General features: G+C 30.4%; 2 protein-coding genes across 2 annotated transcripts; one reads left to right on the top strand and one right to left on the bottom strand.

Moving 5' to 3' along the window:
• Nucleotides 1-7,849: 7,849 nt before the first annotated feature.
• On the bottom strand, nt 7,850-9,602 carry LOC131612388 (uncharacterized). Its single transcript, XM_058884187.1, has 2 exons — nt 9,212-9,602; nt 7,850-8,692 (listed from the first exon to the last, which is right to left on the bottom strand). The coding sequence occupies exons 1-2, from the start codon at nt 9,359-9,361 to the stop codon at nt 8,054-8,056; spliced, it is 789 nt and encodes a 262-aa protein (XP_058740170.1). The 5' UTR covers nt 9,362-9,602; the 3' UTR covers nt 7,850-8,053.
• Nucleotides 9,603-15,669: 6,067 nt separating this feature from the next.
• LOC131612387 (pyrroline-5-carboxylate reductase) lies at nt 15,670-20,447 on the top strand. The gene is made up of 7 exons (XM_058884186.1): nt 15,670-15,935; nt 16,007-16,055; nt 16,126-16,217; nt 17,261-17,333; nt 18,689-18,809; nt 19,211-19,316; nt 19,890-20,447. Exons 1-7 carry the CDS (start codon nt 15,744-15,746, stop codon nt 20,070-20,072), a joined length of 816 nt encoding a protein of 271 aa, XP_058740169.1. The 5' UTR covers nt 15,670-15,743; the 3' UTR covers nt 20,073-20,447.
• The last annotated feature ends 1,703 nt before the right edge of the window (nt 20,448-22,150 follow it).

Raw genomic sequence — 22,150 nt, 5'->3', positions numbered from 1 at the left:
TTCTTATAACAAACAAGAATTCATGGTTAGCATTGCCAAAAGGTCTTGCACATGTAATTTTTGGGCGTTAGTTGGTATTCCTCGTAGGCATGTTGTTGCAACATTAAGTTTTAGGCAATAGAATCTAGAAATGTTTGTTGATGAATGTTACTCTAGGGAAAAATATTCCATTTGTTATAGATTTGTTACGAGTCCCATTAATGGACATGAAATGTGGCCTAAAGTTGAAGTTCAAGAAGGTGCTAGAAGAAGATTTCCTGGTGTATCATATAGGTACTAGAAGAATATTTCTTGGTGTATCATATAAGTACTAAGTATTAGGGAGTCTGGTGAGGAAGGTTCTAGAATAAGATTTCATGTGTATCATATAGGTACTAAGTGTGATAAGCCTGGACAGAATGTTCAGTCATGCAAGAGCAAGAAACAAGATCCAAATTCCTTGAAAAGAAAGGTATTTTTGTTTGTTCAGAAAAGGGTATTGTTGTTTGTTCAGAAAGTTATTGTTATTATTGTCTTTATTGTTGATTTTGAATGTCATTTGGATTGTTTGTAGAAAAATGTGAAGTTTGATGCAGGTACAAGTGCAACCACTGAAGTGAATGCTAATCAACCAACTGATGCAAGTCAACATCATGGTTCTGCTTAACAAAACCAACCAACTACTGCAGGTCAATAGGATGCATCTCAACATGAGGAAATAAACATGATGTAGATTAACATGATGCAGGTCAACATGATACAAATTAACATGATGCAGGTCAACATGATGCAGTCACATCAGATACATGATTGTTTGGGGATATTTCTGATGAGATGATGTCCACCATACTTGACATCAATACACTAAATCCAACTATGCAAACACAACTAGCATCAGCTCACCAAGTACCAAAAGGAAAGGCGAGGCTAAAGTTAAGCAACAAGCCAAACCAGTGAGAAAGAGGTCAAGCGAGAGAATTAAACTGAAATGGTTTCAAAATCCAATCATTGGGTCTGGTTCAAGTCACCAACCAATGTATTTGTCTGAAGAAGAAGAAGAAGAAGGTATTTTGACACAAGAAGACATTGGAGACAATAATGCAAAGAAGGCTACGAAGAAGGGTACAAAGAAATCTCCAAAGAAAAAATCAAAGAAGTAGTGCACACTATGTTATGACCTTTTGTAATCTATTTATATCCTAATGTAATGACTGTAATGCACACTTTTTGTGACATTTTGTAACGACTTATGCACACCTTGAATGCCATTTTGTAATGATTGTAATGCACATTATTTGTGCCATTTTGTAATGCTAATGCACATTTTTGGTGCCATTTTGACATATCAAAACCTTATATTATATCAAACCCTTATAGTGTGAATTACAAACTTATGAACTAATCATATCAAAACCTTATATCACAATCATTGATTGACAAAAAAGTTAAACATTTCATTAATACAAAGCAATTTTACAATCAGTTTCATAATCACCAACATGATGAAAATACATCAGACTGCATAAGTTGCAAATACATCAAACCACATGAAATACATCAAATTGCAAAAATCAGCCAAGAGATCACAAATGCCATTTTCTGTTTGAAATTTATCTTCCTCTGGACTTCAACCTTCATCTTTGCTTTTTCAAACTTCTTCAATGTGGTTTCTAATTTCAAATATGTCATCTCACACTTTTGGCAACATGCTTGAATATTAAAATTCCCTTTCATAGAGTCTCCAATTTCATCATCCCACAAAAATAGGTCACAACTATTCCCATTCTACAAACACAAACAACATTAACACAAATGTTAACATCTTAAACAACAATTTTTTATTTTAAACAACATTTACAAAAACAAGATTCTTACCCCTGCGTTGCGACATTTCCATAATTTTCTATTATGGTTTTGAACTGTGTTAGAGACCCACATCTTCATTGCACGATCGCATCCACACCTAGGTAAACATGGAAATCCAACGGTAGTTGTGCTGCTGCTTCCAATTGAGTTTCTTCCAACCATGTTACCTCACATGCAAAATCGTAATAGGCAGAAGAAGAAGAAGAAAAAGAAGAACGGAATCAGAAGAAAAATCGTACTATGATGGAAGAATAAGAACAAAAATACCCCAGGTTAAAGATGAAGAAGAACCAAGGGCATTGCTTTTTATTTTAATTTTTGATTTAAATAATACGTAGCAATATTTAATCCAATTAGCCAGCCATAAAATGCCACTCAGGAAGAATCACTTACACATCGCAATAGTAACAATAGGGTCTTTGAAGATGGAATCTGAATTTGGTAAAGGGGTATCTTAAAAAATATTCTTATATGGGTTGAAATAAAAACTCGCTATAATGGCAGGGGTAACATTTATTTAACCCAAGATTTTTAGGTTGTTGTAATATTTAGGAGTTGTCATTGGTGTTGATAAATTTCAGTGTGAAAAAAAGATGGTGCTTCTCTCCAGATTGCCTTAGTAGTGACTGTGTGGAAGGCTACGGATAAGACAGAGTTCTTCTTAGATCTTCGGACAATTCACCGCTCAAAGAATCGGTAAGATCAAAGGGTTGATTGCTACAGACGAAGGATTGGAGTAGAATTGGTGATATTGGGAGATTCTTGAAGCGTTCATCGAGTAAAGATTGCGCATAAGAGTTTGGGGTAAAGCCACATACACGTCAAGATCCAGAATTGAAGTTTTATTTTCTTCAGTATTATTGTGGACTAGTGATTGTACAAACTCTTGAAATATTTTTTAAAATATAATGAAGCTACGCAAGTCCCAATGGGAAACCGTTGAAGAGTGCACGTAGACTCACGCGAGGACGACATAGTCGAAACACTATAAATCCATGTGTCATCTCTCTACCTTTACTCTTGCATTTAAATTTCATTGTATATTGCATGCCTAGGATTTCAATTCATAGAGTAGTTTATAGTTTATTGCATTGATAGAGATTTATTGCTTAAGATTATGTTTTGTTGGAATTATGACATAATCGAACTTTCGTGGTGATTAAAATCTGAAAAACCTGTTGAGCTTAGATTCGCAAATTGAATCACTGTGTAATCACTTGCGTGGATTATATGATTGGTATCAATTGAGTACCTTGTGCATTATGATTAATTCAATTTGTGATATTTGTACATTGACTAAATATTTAAGTGATTTAAATTCAATTCAAGTATAATGCATTTTATTTTGCTTTAAAACTTTTGCGCGCACAACTCTGAAAACCTCTAATATTTTGTTTTCAAACAAACGATTGAATTTTATTTTTTTAAAAGTCTATTCACCCCCTCTAGATTGTTTTCTTACACCATTTTCTCACCCAACATTGAGATGAGATAAGATGAAGATTTTCATCATGATGATGATGATTCTTCCATTTTTCAAGAGTTTTTTCCTTTCTTTTCCTCATCTTTCTCTCTGCTTTCTTTTCTTACTAACTTTTTAGCGGCATTATAATTTGTTTTGCAAAAATAATATTTCATTAGTAGTGGTATAGAAAATAAACATGAGAAAAATGAGAAAAGTAAGTAATAAATAGTTGTGAGTATAATGAAAAATAGTTTAATATTTTATTAATATTATAAAACAACATGCAAAATATAACACTTTGTTATAATGATTTATAATGTGCATCGAGTCAATTTATTATTTTTTATAAATAGTTTTATAATATATATGTCTCCACAATAATTGAGTTCAATTTGATAATTTTTATTTATTTTAAAGTTGTGGTAAAAAAACATAAGTTATAAATGCCAGTCATTAAAAGTTGGGCTAAATACATTGGTTGTCTCTATAAATAACTTAAATTCGGTTTTAATTTTTATAAATATTTTTTTGAAGTAATGGTCCTTCTAAAAATTTTTATCCACACTTTTGATCCCTCTTGTTAAAATCGTCACTAGAATCAGTAGTTAAGTAGAAATCGTTGCTAAATCGTCACTAATTTTGTCGCTAAGTTGAAAAAACCGTCGTTAATTTGTAGGATGGACCAAAAGTTTGAATAAATATTTTAGGAGGATCATTCTTTGAAGGAAGCTTTTTGAAAAACTTAAAGTAAAATATAAGATATTTATGAGGACTACAAACATATTTAACCCGTAAAATTTTAAAATTATAATTATAATTAAAAACAAAATATAATTAAAAAATTTAGACTAATTTTTGTAACCTTTCTTTCAAAAAATTCTTGACAATTTTTTTTAACAAAAGTATATTATATGTTGACAATCATTTTAAAAAAAAAAGTTTAATAATTATGTACTGACAATGTAAAATAAAATAGCTTTACATTATCAACTAATAGAAATAAAGTATTCAGTCATGTCATGCCAATAACTTAAAATTTATTGTCTGATCTAACATAATTCATAGTGGTGATTGATTGACAGTATAAAATAATTTTACACTGTCAGTGCATATCTCATTTTTTCCTAAAAAAAAGTGAAACAAACCACACTACTAGAAATACATAGTTTGCCTCCGGAATTTCCTACGGAATACAATCCACAGGTATACCTGTGGATTTTTTTACGGCTTTATTAATCAAAATTTATTCTCCTGCGGATCAAGACTTTGCAGAAAATTTCGCAGGAGTATCTGCGGTTGGCTTTGACTAATATGTATAAGGATTTTACTTATGCACCGTGCATAAGCCTACATAAGCCATTGGATCATGTTTTTAATCCAGTATTGAGTATTGAGTATTGAGTGGTGAGTATTGAGTAATAACAATTGATGTCAAGAATTTGATCCAATGATCCAAGGATCCATAATAATCTATGCATGGTGCATAAATTTTTGTCTATGCACGGTAACTGCACCCTCTGCGGATTAGTTAATTCGAATAAAAACCTTACCTATATTACAAAATCCGCAGGTAAAGTCGCAAGAAACTTTTCTGCGGATTTTGCTGCAGAATCTTATTATTGAATAAAGACCAAACTACATTAAATATCTGCAGGAAAATTTTCTGCAGATTTTGTCGCGAAATTTATTTTGTATTATATTTTAATTTATTTTGAATTATAAATTAATGTAAGTATTTTTATTTAAAAATAAAATGTTTTTTTGTCAAAAATATTTAATAGATTTTAATTTTTTAAAAAAATAATAGTAATTTTTTAAAATTTAATAAAAGATAGTTTTTTTTTTAATTTAATGTAATTCTTCAATTTGTATTTTAATAAATAAATTTAAAAAGGTATAAGAAAATTGAAAATAAAAATCTAATAAAATTTCTAAAGTAGAAATTGAACCTACTATCCACCTTATATTGGACCAGATAACCTATCATTATGACAATACCTTAAATTTGTGATAAGTTTATAATAAGAAATTATATATTTTTACGAATGTTCTGTAGATTTTTCTATGAATATTTTTGTGAATTTTCCACCAATTTTTTAAACTTTTATATATTTTTATAAAACTGTTGACTAGTTAATTATGTTTTTGTACCAATATAATCTTGTTTATAAGGCTTCTCAATATAATCTTGTATATAAAGCTTTTCATTTGGAAATACTTTTACAAATTTTTAGTACATATTAATTTTATTATATCACCAAGCTTCTGAAAATTATTTTAGTACATATTAAATTTATGAGTTTATCGAAGATGCATTGATAGTGTAAATTTTTTTATACTATTTAATAAAAATATATCATTTTATCATTTCATAAAAGTATAAGTTAGTCCAATGATTATATTACTATTTTTAAAATTTTAAACTTTTAATTTTAAATATCATACTTTAATAATAATGTGTTATAGTAAATTATATTTTTGATCTCTTGTTAGTTGTAAATATATATTAAAAGTTTGAAGATTTTTAAAAAAAAAAAAAATACCAAACAAATTAATATTTCAAAAATATTACCCAACTAACCATGTTTGGGGGTATTTTCCACGTGGCGCCTCCTTTTTTTTTTATAATTTTTTCAACTACCTACAGATTTACTTGCGAATTTGGCATTACTTGTGAATTTATCTGCGAAAATATTTAATGTTTGGTCTGCAGGTAAATCCGCAGGTAGCACTAAACCCGCAAGTAACACCAAATCCTCAGGTAAATCCGCAGATAACTAGAAAATTTAAAAAAAAAATAGGAGGCGCCATGTGGGATAGCGCCTACGTGGAAAATACCCCTAAACATGATTAGTTGGGTAATTTTTTTGAAATATTAACATGTTTGATTTTTTTTAAACTTGATTATTAAAAAAAAATCTTAGATGATGTTTTTATTAAAGAAGTAACTAGAAGATGGTATTGTGAATTTTATTATTAATAGTAGTTTATTTTTCTATCCATTTGGTATATTAATAGGACTGAGATTACCGATTTCATAGAAAAAGTGAAGGAAATATTTGAAGGTCATAGGGATTTGTTATTAAGAAATTAAGCTTCCATTGAAGGGTGAACAATCTCAGCCAAAGATGCATGTCAAAATGGAAGATGCTACATGTTTTTGAATAAGATAAATGTATGAGTCTTGTTGATTTGATGGAACTCCTCATAGATATTTATTGTTAACATAAGATTATCTTTTGTAGGCTCAATTTGAAGGAGTTGAATCATACTTACATATCATTTCTGAATATTAATTATCTATTATAAGAAACATAAGTCTTACACTATGGTTTGCCAAGAGGTATGTTAATCATGTTATAATATTCTTGTTGTCTTTTTAAATTTCACATATGTCTATTTATTTTGGTGTTTGATTTGTCACAATTGAACTTCTACAAACTAGTACACTTTTGCAAGGCCGTCCTAATCTTCTTGATGAATTTTATGATTTTCTTCCAAAAGTTGAAGCATTTGCACTTATGGCTCCTGATGATTTCAGGTAATCTAAACATTGCCTAATATAATTTTGACTTACATTCTATTGCATTTGGAAAGTCATCTAAAGACAACATAGTCTTTTCATCCACCACAACCCACTAATGAAAGTGATCACACAAATGAAGATGACGTCGATGAATCAGATGAAGAAGACCTTAGCAGTGAATTTTAATTTGTATTTTTTTCTTTTTGACTTGGTTGTAATTTGGATTGTTTTATCTTTTTTAACTTGGTTGACGTTGACAAATGATTAGTAATAGCTTGATTTTTAGAGTCATTTGTCAACAAGTTATCATAAAAAAATTTAAAATGTCACATTAGTAATTTAAATTGAAAACATTTTAAATTATAATTTTTTTATATTATGGTTATTTTAATATATAATTTACAATGTTTCGAAAGTTTATTAAAATAAAAAATTATGTAATTTGAGATAGAAAGTACCTGCGAATTAAAATTTGCAGCGGATAGTTTCTTGCAGATTATTTTCTGCAGATTTACTTGCGGAATTACCTGCCGAAAATATTATTCACGAAGATTTTAACTGAGGACAAAAAACTGCAGGAAATGTGTTTCCGGTAGAAATTTAACTAAAATCCATATGAAAACAGAGTATTTCTAGTAGTGCTAGATCTACAGCATATCATCATTTTGAATTATACCTCATTAAAAAAACACGTGTTTAATCACTATTATTGAAATCAAAATGAGAAAGAAATGCAGGATAAAAGTGAAAAAATTTGATAGTTGAGAGACTAAAATATTTAATTTTTATACCGGCCTACATTTTTCAGAGAGTAAAAAATTAAAAAGAACAAAAATACAATATGTTTCATCACTACTAACCATGTCATTTTAAAATGTGTTCTCTATTTATATAAGACATACTACATGATTAATAGTAATATACACTATTAGACTCATTAACTAGTTACATATAAAAAGGAATTTTAAACATTTACAAACATTAAAAGTGATCATAGCAACTAATAAGTTGAATTAGAATTAAAATTCCTATTGTGGAAGCAGTAACATATGTTAAATAAGATTGATAACATTTGGTTTAAATTTACATCACCAAACAATCACAACATTTTATTTCTAACTTAACAAAGAAATAATTTTGCATCTTTCTGTTATCCTGATGTTGCACATTCATTACACATTCAAATCAAGAACTAGAAAGTAACTATCAAGACATGTTCAAACATTTCCAACTTTTCCAATTCTCAGATAAATTGGAAACTTAGCAGTTTTAGGGCCACGATCTTCCCCCCAAGCAACCTTAAATTCTTCAACTACATCTTCCCGAAGAAGCTCCACTCCTTTTTCCTTCGCTGTCTGATAACCCGACCACGATCTTATCAAAGTTAACAAACCATCAAAGCTCATCAACGTCTCCGTCACAAACTCAAACGGCCCCGTATGATCAACTCCGTCCACCACCTCAAAAGGAAAATCAATGCTTCTATAATTCTCCTCAACCAATTTACACGCCGAATCCCAATAATGTTTTGAATCGGTATAATATAATTGATCAAATAAAATGTCCACTTCATCATTAATTATTGGCAAAAGGTAACACCAAGCAGCAATGACTCCATGAGGTTTTTTGAGTACATATTTGACTTGTTTATAGAAATTTGGGAGGTTGAACCAATGAAGTCCTTGAGCTATAGTGACAAGGTCTATGGTTCCTTGTGGTGCTACAATTTGTTCAACCTCTGGAATTGACATTGTGGAAGGGGTGAGTTGGTATTGCACATTAGGGAGTTTGGTTGCAAATTCAAGCTGTTTCTCACTAACATCTGTGGCTATCACATTCTTGTACAATGTAGCTAACTGAAATCATGAATATATTATTTTAACACTATTTGATCTATGTTCAGCAGAATAATGACAATCAAATTTTTTAACATCAAATAAAATAATTTAAAATAATCATACTGATCTCTTTCTTTTTTCCATTTACTAACATTGCATATATTTTACATTTGTTTAATTATATAAAATGAGAAATAAATTTACACAAAAAATTAAAAAATATATATTCATTATGAATATTATCCTAATTTAGACTGAACAAATTTCATGAAAAATGAATATATCTCATGTCCCAGTTTGAAAAATTTTGTTCTCTGTCTCCACGTGAAAAACATTCTTCGTCATAAACCCAAAACGGAACAACTTTTGTAAGAAAATGAAAAAAAAGAAAAGAAAGTGATAAAAAAAACATTCAGAAACACAATCCGTCAACATTGATAATACTTTAAAAAAATATATAAATGAAACATAATTATAAATATCGGTATCAATTTGAGACTATATATGTAAAACAAGAATATGGAAGAGAAAGCGTACAGATTTGGCGGCTTGGCCACTTCCGGTGGCGGCATCCCAAACAAGATTGTGAGAAGGAGTTTTTGAAGCTATAAATTGAAAGAGTTGTGGTGGATAACTTGGCCTTGCATTTGCATATTCCTTTCCCTGATTCACAAAGAGTTTTGCCATCTCCAGATGATTTCCACAATCACTATTCACTACGATGGACCATTTATAGTGAAGGGATTGAATTTTTATTTTATTTTTGGGTTAATAGTAGTTCACCCCCTGTAATATTAGCGAATTTTGCTTTTCCCCTCCCTACCTTTTGGCAACATTTTTTTCAAAAAAACCGTTGCCAAAACCTGCCTTTGGCAACGGTAGGGTAAACCGAAACACGCTCATATTACAGGGGATAAAGTACTATTAACCATTTATTTTTTGAAGAAGAATGATGGAATATTTATTATGTTCAATGACATATAGGATGACTTCACTTTAGTTTAAATATTCTCATTTCGGGTTACATATGCTTTGTTATGTAATAATAAAATGATGAATCAAAGTTGGGGACAAATTGCGAACGAAATTTAATATAATTAACTGGCGAATGTGATGCCAGTCCAGCTAGCACGCCATGACTTTTTAACGACAATTATCTCACATGATTCTCCTACCTTGTGGGTGAACACTATTTTACCCTATTAGAATTTTGATACAAAAAATTGAGTAATTAAGCCTTTTTAATAAGGGGCCATATAATGAGAAAAGGAAAGAATTACAGAAAAGGTTGTGGTTAATCCAAAACCCACTTAAAATATTATAAATTTAAATAAAATTAACCGAGTTTGTTTTTTATAGGGTTAATACTACTTTACCTCCCGCCATATAGGCGAGATTCGGTTTACCCCCTCTAAAAAAAATTTATTGGACAAACCTTACAAAATAAAGATTCCATCAAATTTGACCCTGATCAATTTTTTTGACCAAGATTCTTAGAATCTTGCCTACATGACATTTTTGGTAGTGGTGACTGTACAACACATAAGCAATGTGGCACAACACTGCCACATGGATTTTATTTTTTTTGTTGATATTTTTTTAAAATTTTTTTATTATTTTTTTTTAAAAAAAATTAATATTTTTTTTAAAAAAAATTAATATTTTTTTTGTTGATTTTTAAAAAAAAAAATTTATTATTTTTTTAAAAAAATGTTTGACAGTACCTGTGGATTTACATACGAATTTGACATAACCCGCGGATTTACCTACGGATATAAATATACCTGCAGATTCACCTACGGATTTGACAATACCTGCGGATTTACCTACAAATTTGACAATACCTGGGGATTTACCTTTAAAAATACCTGCGAATTTGACAATACCTGCAGATTTACCTACAAATTTGACAATACCTGGGGATTTACCTTTAAAAATACCTGCGAATTTGACAATACCTGCGGATTTACCTGCGAATTTACCTGCGGATTTACCTACGAATTTGACAATACCTGCGGATTTACCTACGGATTTTAAAATACCTGCAGATTTATCTACGGATTTGACAATACCTGCGGATTTACCTACGAATTTAAAATTACCTACGGATTTACCTTTTAAAATACATGCGGATTTACCTGCGAATTTGACAATACCTGCGGATTTGAAAATACCTGCGAATTTATATATAATAAAAATAAATTTTAAATAATAATTAAAAAAATATATTAAATTTAAAAAAAAAAATTTTAAAAATCAACAAAAAAATTAAAAAAAAATTAAAAAAAATCAATAAAAAATTTTCTTTAAAAAAAATAATAAATAATCAATAAATAATTTTTTTTTAAAAAAAAATTAAATTCCACGTGGCAGTGCTGAGTGTGCCACATTGCTTATGTGCTGTACAGTCAGCACTACCAAAAATGTCATGTAGGCAAGATTCTAAGAATCTTGGCCAAAAAAAAATGATCAGGGTCAAATTTGATGAAATCTTTATTTTACAAAATTTGTCCAATAATTTTTTTTAGAAGGGGGTAAACCGAATCTCGCCTATATGACAGGGGTAAAGTAGTATTAACCCTTTTTTATATATAAAAGTAGCTTTAATTTCTAAAGAAAGAGAATCAAAATATGACAGAATTAGTAGTGAGAATTATATTAATAAAAAAATTCATACAACTATTCCATTCTATGTAAATGTGTGATTAAGGATGACAGTGAACAGGATTTGTACAGGGTACTCCGTATCTTACCCTTGGGCCGGTTCTGAATATTGAAGTCGACATATATATGAACTTGTGTATGAATTTTTTTTTCAAATCACAAATATAAAAATGAATAGAGATTTTATGTTTTGAAAATTTCCTCGACCTAACTATATTTGATGATTTTACATTTTGCAAAATGATATCTTTTCTCAACGAGTCACTGTCACATAATATGACAACAATGAGTCATACAACTTTTGAGACGAAAAATAAAATGAGTCATACAAGCTTTTGGCCTCGGATTGGTCCACTTGTTCTCGTCATCATATTGGTTAAGTAATTAATCTCATAAAGAAAACAGGTTGGTTAAAAAATATCTTTAGCAAGATACATCTTTTTCTCTATTAAATTAAGTATTTATAATAAATTAATCTTTTAAACACTTTTTTAACAAATTAATTCTTTAGTATATACTATATACAAGTGATTAGTCTTTCAAATATTTTTTTATAAAAAATTATTGTGTATGTTATTTATCATTGTTAAAAATTAAAGAGATTCAATATTTTTATATTTTTAAATGATGAAATTTTAATTATTTAATAATTATATAATAAATTATTTATTAAAAATGCACTGGGAGATTAAGAGAATTTTTCAATCCACCTCTTGAATCTCTTAGTTATTTGACGAAATTCCAATTATGTTCTTTGGTTCCGTAGATGCACATCCAGAAATATTTTTTTTTCAAAAAATTTGGTTTTTTCCGTAGGTGTATTTACGGAAGCATTTTAAACTAGTGTTTATTGGCAAAAATTACAAATAAATTCAGTTCAGTGATTGTTCCGTAGGTACATCTACGGATGAGTTAGCGCCAAAATATTCCGTAGATGTACATACGGAAGCATTTGATATAGTTTGAACCAGCATGATCACTCCCCATTGTCACATTTCTTCTTCAACACTCACTCACCACCCTAAAAAACCCTACTTCATTAATATCATTTTTCCACTCCAAAGCTCCAACTTTTTGGTGCAACAAATCAAAGGGAGCAAGAGAAGACTCAATTTCAGTTAAATATTCATCGTTATCCATTGCATCTTTCTCAATTGCATTGCCCACATTATGCATGAATGTTCTGTGATAGAGAATACGTGGTCCATATTCACCAAGGTTTTTTATAAAGTTAGGGTTTCTAGTGTGTATTACACATAAACACAAAAATTTATCAAGAGAATTAGTTCATGGCATCTCCTAAGGCATCATCATGGCAGCGATCATCATCCAAGCGACCCGCTCCTAAGCAAATTATTTTCAAAAGGGACGGACATGTAGTTTTTTCTCCTCTCAAACCCCTGATTTACATGAAATTTTGGTACATTCATTTCTTGGACCAACTAAAAAGGGCTCTGATGTCTTGGTTGGAGGGGAGTATAAACCTGGCGAAGTCATCTGAAGGATTCAGAGGCTTAATTAGAACAAAGACCTCACTTGAGACAGGAGAAATGGAACGTTGGTGAGATGAAGTGGAAAACGACATTGTTGTCATTCAAATGATGCATGAATCAGATAAAATTGTTTTAACTGTTGTAATTTCTTAGATGTAGTTATTAATTTTTTGTTTGGAATTTCAAGGTAATGTCGATTTTAATCAATGAATGTTTTTTTTCCGTTGTTTTGCTGATTTTGGATTTATTCCGCAGGTGTATCGACGGTGTGTTCCGTATGTGCATCTACATAATATCTTCACGCAAATGTAAATAAAATGCTTCCGGAGATACATCTAAGAAATCAAATGGACAATTTTGTCAATTCAGTGGTGCGTGAGAGTTTCAAGGGGTCTAGTAAGAAATTCCCAAATTTAATGAGAATATATAATTTAAAAATTTTAATTACTTACTTACAAATTTCTCTAAATTATAAATAAATATTTAATTTAAGAGTGAAGACCTATTTTAGTCCCTCACAAACATTACACAACTCAAATTAGTCCTTCACAATAGAATGAACTCGATTTAATCCCTTACAAAATTTAATCGGACCATATTAGTCCTTAAATTTTGTAAAATTTTAAATTATTTGATATTTCATTGAATAATTTTAAATAAAAATATAATAAAACAAAGAGTGAAGACTCATTTTGGTCTCTCACAAAAATTACACAACCCAAATTAGTCCTGCATAATAAAATGAACTCGATTTAATCTCTTACAAAATTTAACCGGACCATATTAGTCCTTCTGCTAATATTTTTTTCAAACCGGTTTTTTTCTAGTTTTAAACCGTGATTGGACTGCCACGTTGGATTTTATTTATTTTTCATTTTTAAATACTTAATTGATTTTTATTTTTAATTTCATTTTTAAAAAATTATAAATTAATAATATAAAAATTGATTTTTATTTTTAATTTCATTTTTTAAAAATTATAAATTAATAATATAAAAAAGTCAAAATTGTTTTTTATAGATAGTTGAACTCAAGACCTTCAAATCACATCTTACGTCTTTACCATAAGACCAATGTACATTCATAATAAATAATTCCTATGATTTATAATAATCTTAAACAATTCTGAATTTAAAACAAAAAATGCAAAATTTGCACCAATAGAATCTCGAACCCAAGTCACTTCAGATTAAATGATAGTGAATTTACTACAATAGAAATTGATTTGTCTATTTATAAATGATAGGCACTTTACTAACAATACAAATTGATTTGTCTAGTTGTTACTCATAGTCACTTTATTAACCGTAGAAATTGATTTTTCTACTCGTAAATGATAATCACTTTATTAAAAATAGAAATTGATTTGTCTAATTGTAAATGATAATCACTTTACTAACAATAGAAATTGATTTATCTAGTTGAAAATGATAATCATTTTATTAACAATAGAAATTGATTTGTTTAGTTTTAAATGATAATCACTTTACTAACAATATAAATTAATTTGTTTAGTTGTAAATGATAGTCACTTTATTAAAAATAGAAATTGATTTATCTTTTTGTAAATAATAGTCACTTTACTAACAATAAAAATTGAATTTTCTATTTGTAAATGATAGTGACTTTATTAACAATAGAAATTGATTTGTCTAGTTGTAAGGTGAATATAATTTAACCTGAAAAGACTTGGGTTTGAGACTTCATGGATAAAAATTTATGTACATAATTGGTTAATATTTGTAGAAATCATGAATATGACTAGTCATGAATGTACATTGGCCTAGTGGTAAAGACACATAGATGACTTTTAAAGATCTTGGGTTCGACTCCTTATAAAAAATTATTTTGGCTTTTTTGATATTATTAATTCATAATTGTTTAAAAATAAAAATCAATTTAGTATTTAAAAAATGAAAAATAAAAAAAATCCAACATTTCAGTGTTTAAAAATATGAAAAAAAACTAAAAAAATATTAGCAGAATGAAATATTGTGAGAGATTAAATTAGCTTGTGTAATGTTTCTGAGTAGGGGTGTTCGCGGGTCGGTTTGATTCGGTTTGGTTTGGTTTCGAGAGAATCCGATATCCAAACCGATTAAAATTATATGGATTGATTTGGATTGAATTTGTAAGTTTTTGCGATAAAGCCCAAATCGAACCGAACCGAGAAACAACGAGTTGGTTTGAGTTGGACTGATCGAGTAGATAAACAATGCAAAAATATTTTAAAAAATAATAATTTATTTATGGAAATTAATTTTTCATAATAATATAAGTAAATAGTATTAATAGTGTTTATAAAACTAACACTTTTTACCTAATAGATTAAAAATATCTAACATATAACATAAAGACTTTTGAATCTATAATTAGTAACTTGAGTTAATATGATAATAAATGTATTTCGTAACTCTATGCTCAATTACCATAATACACTAATAATTTTTGATAACTAATTCAAATAACATAACTTATCCACATACAACATTTCACTATTTTCTTGTTGAAGTTGAATGTTTGATAGTAATTTTCATGGTAATTAATTATGATCGGTTTGAGTTGGGTTTGCGGATAGAAAATTCAAAATCTGATGCCCGAATCAATTGTCATTGGATTTTATTGGTTTGGTTCAGTTGTTGCCCGAACTGAAAAAATGTCCAACTCAAACACTATGGTTTAATTTGGATTGCGGTTGGTTCGGATTTACCCGAACCAATGAACACCCCTATTTGTGAGACACCAAAATATGTCTTCACATTTCAATTTAATTTAGTTTTAAAATAAATAATAAAACGATAAACTAACTGATAAAAAAAACTATAAATTCCATCATCACGTGTGGCAACTTCACTACTTCACAAGAACTGACTGAAACAAACACCAGCATTTCATCTGTCACGTAACTCAACATGGAAATCCTCTCCGATTCCTACACTCTCGGCTTCATCGGCGCCGGAAAAATGGCTGAGAGCATTGCCAAAGGCGCCTCCCGCTCCGGCGTCTTACCCCCTTCCCGCATCGTAACCGCCGCCCACTCTAACCCCGCTCGTAAAACCGCCTTCGAGTCCATCGGCATCACCGTCCTTTCATCAAACGACGACGTATTCCATTTCAACTCTTTTACTCTTTATCACCGTTTTCATTTTATCATTTTCTGATTCATTCTCTCTAGGTCGTTCGTGCCAGCAACGTCGTCGTTTTCTCGGTTAAACCTCAATTAGGTATTTCCTCGATTTCAGGGTTGTTTGGGAAGTAACGTCGTCGTTTTACTGACTTGCTTTGTTGTTGCAGTGAAAGACGTTGTGTTGAAATTGAAGCCGCTTTTAACTAAGGACAAGCTTTTGGTTTCTGTTGCTGCTGGAATCAAGTTGAAAGATCTTCAGGTAACGGAATCCAGTCATTTTTTAACTAGAGTATAATTTATTATTATCATTATTATTAAATCTACACACGCTTGAGTTAATCTGTTTATACAAGTTATGTATAGTCTATTTGCCGTAAATAAGCTGAAAACAATTTATGAGCAATCATAACGAATCATACATTATCATAAAATAAGTCTAAATCAATTTATAAACACCTTAATTATCATAAAATAAGTCTAAATCAATTTATAAACACCTTAATGTGTGATTTGGTTATTTATGTGGCAGTTTTGGTCAATTTGTATTCTGTTCATATGCTTAAGAATGTCCGTATAGCCAAATTAGTTCCTAAATATCTCAACTTTTTTGCAAATGTATTCTTTCAATTATTGTAATTCAGCTTGACACTTAGTATTAGATGAGTTTGAATTTGAGGGAAAAAAAAAGTATTTAGAGATTAATCTACGCAAACAAATACTTGTAGCAACCAAAGTTATATTAATTGAATTTCTGGAAATAAATGAATTAATTTATGCTGTTGACTCTGTTATGATAAATCGTATTTGATGAAATAAGTATCTCTATTATTGAAAAAAGAATAACAAATGACAAAACAAGAATTCTCTGCAATCTCTTATTCTTTTTAATTCTGCTATTTTGATTGAATACAAACCTATTTATTATACTAGAGAAAACTGCATATCAAGCTTCTGTTACCAGTGGTTATAAACAATATTCCACAAATCAAGTGATGAATGTAATTTATAATTATGTAATCTATTCAAGGCATGCATTACAATTCTCCACTTTGCCTTGAGTTCTATAAGTCATTTGCTTGTACTTCCAAAGCTGACCAAGTTCTAACAATGCTTATTCAAAATAGAGAATACATTTGTCCACAATGAGAGATTGTAGAGATTACCCTTACAAATCTTATTTGGAGCTGTGCAGATTGTGTGCAAGTAGCTTTTTTCTTTGTGAACTTGTTTCCTTTTCTTTAGCCTTTACAGATTTAGTTAGGTTGCATATTTTTATTGAAATAATTGTTTCAAAAAATGCAGGAATGGGCTGGCCATGACAGATTTGTAAGGGTAATGCCTAATACACCTGCTGCAGTTGGCCAGGCGGCATCAGGTATTGCCAATTTTTACTGCACTTAAAGAACATATTGTTTTTCTTCTTCAGATGTTTTCTTTATGTAGAGAGTTTGGACGGTGTGTTGTGTGACTTATCTTGAATCATTTGGTTCCAGAGTTTTCATTCTGAATTCTAAATTGTCAGTTATAATTCATATTATTGCTTTGTGAGTCTTGAAAATTTGGGGGGCAACGTAAAAGTGCAGATGGAGTTGTTTAGCATAATTTTATTAAACTTCTAAATAGAAAAATTGTTTAACTAACAACGACAAATACTGTAAAAATTGTATACTTTCGCGCCGTGTTTGCCACTGTTCGTCTGCTCCTGTCAGCTGTCTAGTTCATCATCATTGACAGGATATTTTTAACACTATTTTGGCATAGAAAGTTGTCTATGAGACAACTTATTTAATTTAAACATAAGCTAGTGTTCTATGTGTTCTGGAGCCTATCCCTGCATTTGAAAGTAGACTGGTATTTAGTATTTGTATGGTATGATTTTCTAAAATTAACAGTGTGCACTGTTAAGCATACTATGAGAAGAGATAATTGTTAACTATGGCTGCAAGAGGGGGCTTGTTTCAAGTTATAGTCAGACATCTGGAATGAGATTTTTGGGAATACTATTATCACCAATAATTTCCCGAAGTTAAATATACCTTGAAATATTTAAATTTGTATTTAGTTATGTTAATAAAAATAAAAATAAATTAAAATGGTAGAATATGACGAAGGTGGGATGTTATAGTTGGTTAGATTTTAAAATGGCTTTGATTCCCTATGCGAATATAAATTCCGCCCTTCATGATGTGATTGTAAAACAGAAAAAAACATAAACGAAGTAGTATATTCATGAGGTTCCATCATACCTGGGATACATTTTTTAATCCTTGAACCAAGCATGTGATGTTACATTCCTAATCTCACACTTTACTGAAAACATATTTGCATATTGAAACAAATCCACTTCAAGATTTGGGTTTGATGAATGAGGCTCTTTCATAATTTAGAAGTTACTATTGGTTGATGATAATAGTCTGTGATATTGGTTTTACTCTTCACTTTTATGAAGGGTGGAATGTATTCTTTGATGTATAAATTTATAGAAGTTTGATCTTGTAGTCCTGGCATTTGCTTTATTTTTTTTTTCTTTGGATGTACAAGTTGTATGGGTAAATAATCACAAGATCAAGAATGCCTTCTTTTATTCATTATGATAATTCCGTATGTTATCGTGTTTTTCTAGTATACCATGGATATTACTTATTGCATTTCTTTCCTTATCAATTTACATTGTTGACAATTACAAAGTTTTACTGTATGGATAAACTAACTTAAGCTAAACTATAACAGTTATGAGCTTGGGAGGAGCTGCAACAGAAGAAGATGCGAATCTTATATCCCAATTATTTGGGTCAATTGGCAAAATATGGAAAGCTGATGATAAATATTTTGATGCTATAACTGGTCTAAGGTATGTAAATCTCATTTTATACAACAGAAGAATAATATTTGAGCTCTATATCAAATCCCCGAGAAATTTTATTTTATCCGTGATGGACAAAAGTTCTGAAGAGATGATAGGGTGTGGTACAAAGACAGAGGAGAAGGACGGGTTGGATACTAGTTCTGTCATGCCCATACAAATCTTATTCTTAGCTGTCCATGTATTTGAGAGAACAAAATAAGAGTGTCTGGGACCTGAAAATGTTCTGTTCTGCAATAATTGTCTTTTTTCTTTGTTTTGGTCATGTGTGTACGTGGGAGTTTGATTTATGTCAACCACTACAGATTCTGCATTATTCATGGAAACCCCAAGTTAAAGCAAGTTCGTTTTATTTACTAAAATCTGTTCTATTTTCCTGAATTGTTCAGTGGCAGTGGTCCTGCTTATATTTATTTAGCAATAGAGGCTCTGGCTGATGGAGGAGTAGCAGCTGGTCTACCACGTGATCTTGCATTAAGTCTAGCTTCTCAGACTGTAAGTTAATTTCTATTCTTTTGTCCATTTAACTGTGTCTAAAATTCGGGTGATGCTTGCTCTGGAACTGTCCTATACTCTTACCCGTTTTGTTAAAATGCAAGATTTAAAGAAATGAAAATTTGAGATGCATTAAATATATATGTTGCAATTTGTCTTTTTTTAACAGTTTGAAGAGTAAAATCATTTCAACATTCTATAGGAGGATATTCCTAGTTTGCTAAGATTAAAACTTGTCTTTTAAGTAAGTTGAAGAGGGTGAATCTCGGTGCAACAGTAAGATAACTGCTAAAATTAAAACTTGTTGTGGTTATTGGCTAGAGTGAGCAAGCAACCTGTAAAATGAATCTATGCAATCAAGTTGTCCAACTTATATATACCTGAAGACCAATAAACTAAAAATACGGTTACAGTTAACGAAATTGCTGCTGCTTGAATATGTGGCAGCAAGAATCCTACTGGACTTACTGTTGTAGGGGCTAAACATCTTCATACCTTACCTATATTGAAACACCATTCTTCTTCCTATATATTTATATTTGTTCTCTTGACTAATGTACTTGTGCTTTCCAGGTACTAGGAGCAGCATCAATGGCAACCCTTAGTGGGAAGCATCCAGGACAGCTCAAGGATGATGTTACTTCTCCTGGCGGGACAACAATTGCAGGCGTTCATGAGTTGGAAAAAGCGGGTTTCCGTGGAACACTGATGAATGCTGTTGTTGCTGCTGCAAAACGCAGCCGAGAGCTTTCCTAAATCTATAGGCGAAGATCCTATAGCAGCCGAGAGCTTTCCTAAATCTAAAGGCGAAGATCCTATTATTTCTATGCGAAAATTTGATTTCAGTAGAGTTTTCTGCTTACATATAGTATGTCAAAGTAGAGCCTTCTTTGAGATGAGTAGTAGTTGCGGATATCTTTAGTCTTAGAAACTTCTTTTATAAATGCTACTAGTATAGACGAGTTCAGCCAAGTAGCTCAAAATAACATCCAGTCCCGCGCTAACATTGTTGCTTGCCAGGGGTTGACGTTTCTTTACTGAAGAGTGAAGACGATCATTAAAGCATATAAGAATATTTTGGCCACTAGCCATGGATTCACATATATATGCAGTTATGCATTTTATCTCTAATTCTATCGAGCTTATTTCGTTTTGCGTTTGAAAGGTCGTAAAGGTATACTCTCTTTGATGTTTGGATATTAAAAGACAAAAGAAACGAGAAATAATATTCAAGGGGTTGTTTGGATATTAAAATCCAGAATCTTTCTTGTTATCATAAACTAGAAACAATTGCAAAAATAAGAAGAATAACATAAATTAACATAAATATTTCTTTTGATATAATTGATACTTTTTACTTTTAGTTCATTTAAACCCGAGCTCAAAAATGAGGAAACCGTTGAATGACATTCTTTCCCTCCACCGTTCTCTGTGAACACAGATAAATTCTAAAATACTTTGAATCTTTTGCTTGCCGCTTTACTGCGTCAATACCCAAACAATCAAAGAGTTATGAAGCTCAATTATCGTTCACCCTCGATTGACAACAAATAGAAGATACAGTTCAAAAATTTGACTTGAAGACAAATGAAAATTTAAAAGTTATGTGATGTACATTTCACAGTTATGAAACCAAAGATCAGTTCAACAAATTTGAGCTTCGAGGTGAAAGTGATGGTTGCGAGATCGACAAATTTGAGCTTCGAGGTGAAAGTGATGGTTGCGAGATCGATCAGTGATATTTTAAACATCCTAAATTATCCCTTGATGATAAAATGTAATATTAATTTTAAGTTAACCGAAATTTATATAATGTTTCGTATCTTATGTATGTATGTTAAAAAAAAGATTATATTGACTTATACATATTATCAAGCCATGTGGAATTTCTTAACCTGTTCATTAGCAACTCACATTTACTCTCTAATTATTTATTCATTGCCTTACATATTTAATTGGTTTATAAACACTACCTTTTTTATATACCAATCGATGTGGGACACAATGTTATGAACAACAAAAGTGTGAGAACACAATGTTATGAACAACAAAACTGCAACTTATTACTTTAACAAGCCTGCACTTCTTCATAAACTTTAACAAGCCTGCACTTCTTCATAACCAAAAGTGTGAGAACACAATGTTATGAACAACAAAACTGCAACTTATTACTTCGTTATGAACAACAACAACAACAATGTTTCTTCTTCTCTCTCACTGCACGTGAACAACAACAACAATGAAATCTCTCTTTCCAAAATCTCAAAATCTCAGTATCTTTTAGTTAGAAACCAAATCAAATTAATTCAAACAAAACAAACCAACACATAACAAAACCAAATATCAATCTGCGGCATTGAGTTTTCTCCTTCGTTTTCTGTTATCCTTAAAACCAAATATCAATTCTTTAAAATGCACTTACTCAATTATGGATTATAGTCATAAGAGTTTTTTTAGAATATTCAGCTCGGTGGATTGCTTCTCTTTAGATTGGCTCCTAAGTTCAGTTCCAGCAGCTTTGTTGAAAAAGTTCACAAAAAAATAGAAAGAGCAGTATGCATGAAACACCAATAGCATGACTTTGTGTTCCAATCCCATGCTCTACGTTAAATAACTACAACAACAATAGTTATAGTTTGCTATGCTATCATTAACATACGTCAACACACTATAGAAACAAGGAAAAGAATTAATATATCCACACACTAAATGAAATATAGTTAGTGGTGATGATGAAGGATGGATATTAGGGTAGCCTTGCATGCTGAGTTTTTGCAGTAAGTAGTATCGTTACTCACATCACCACCATTATTGACTATAACATTGTTTTCAGG

Source organism: Vicia villosa, linkage group LG6 (assembly GCF_029867415.1).
Source record: "Vicia villosa cultivar HV-30 ecotype Madison, WI linkage group LG6, Vvil1.0, whole genome shotgun sequence".
NCBI classification, from domain to species: Eukaryota; Viridiplantae; Streptophyta; class Magnoliopsida; order Fabales; family Fabaceae; genus Vicia; species Vicia villosa.
The sequence above is the reverse complement of the archived record's forward strand: the minus strand, read 5'-3'. Positions and strand labels throughout refer to the sequence as shown.

Bases quoted from the DNA above. Each gene is read 5' to 3' on its own strand.
- LOC131612387 (XM_058884186.1), top strand. From the start codon at position 15,744: ATGGAAATCCTCTCCGATTCCTACACTCTCGGCTTCATCGGCGCCGGA. The intron at 16,056-16,125 runs GTATTTCCTCGA...TTGTTGTTGCAG, and splicing joins CTCGGTTAAACCTCAATTAG to TGAAAGACGTTGTGTTGAAA. The intron at 17,334-18,688 runs GTATTGCCAATT...AAACTATAACAG, and splicing joins AGTTGGCCAGGCGGCATCAG to TTATGAGCTTGGGAGGAGCT.
- LOC131612388 (XM_058884187.1), bottom strand. From the start codon at position 9,361: ATGGCAAAACTCTTTGTGAATCAGGGAAAGGAATATGCAAATGCAAGG. The intron at 8,693-9,211 runs GTACGCTTTCTC...TCATGATTTCAG, and splicing joins GTGGCCAAGCCGCCAAATCT to TTAGCTACATTGTACAAGAA.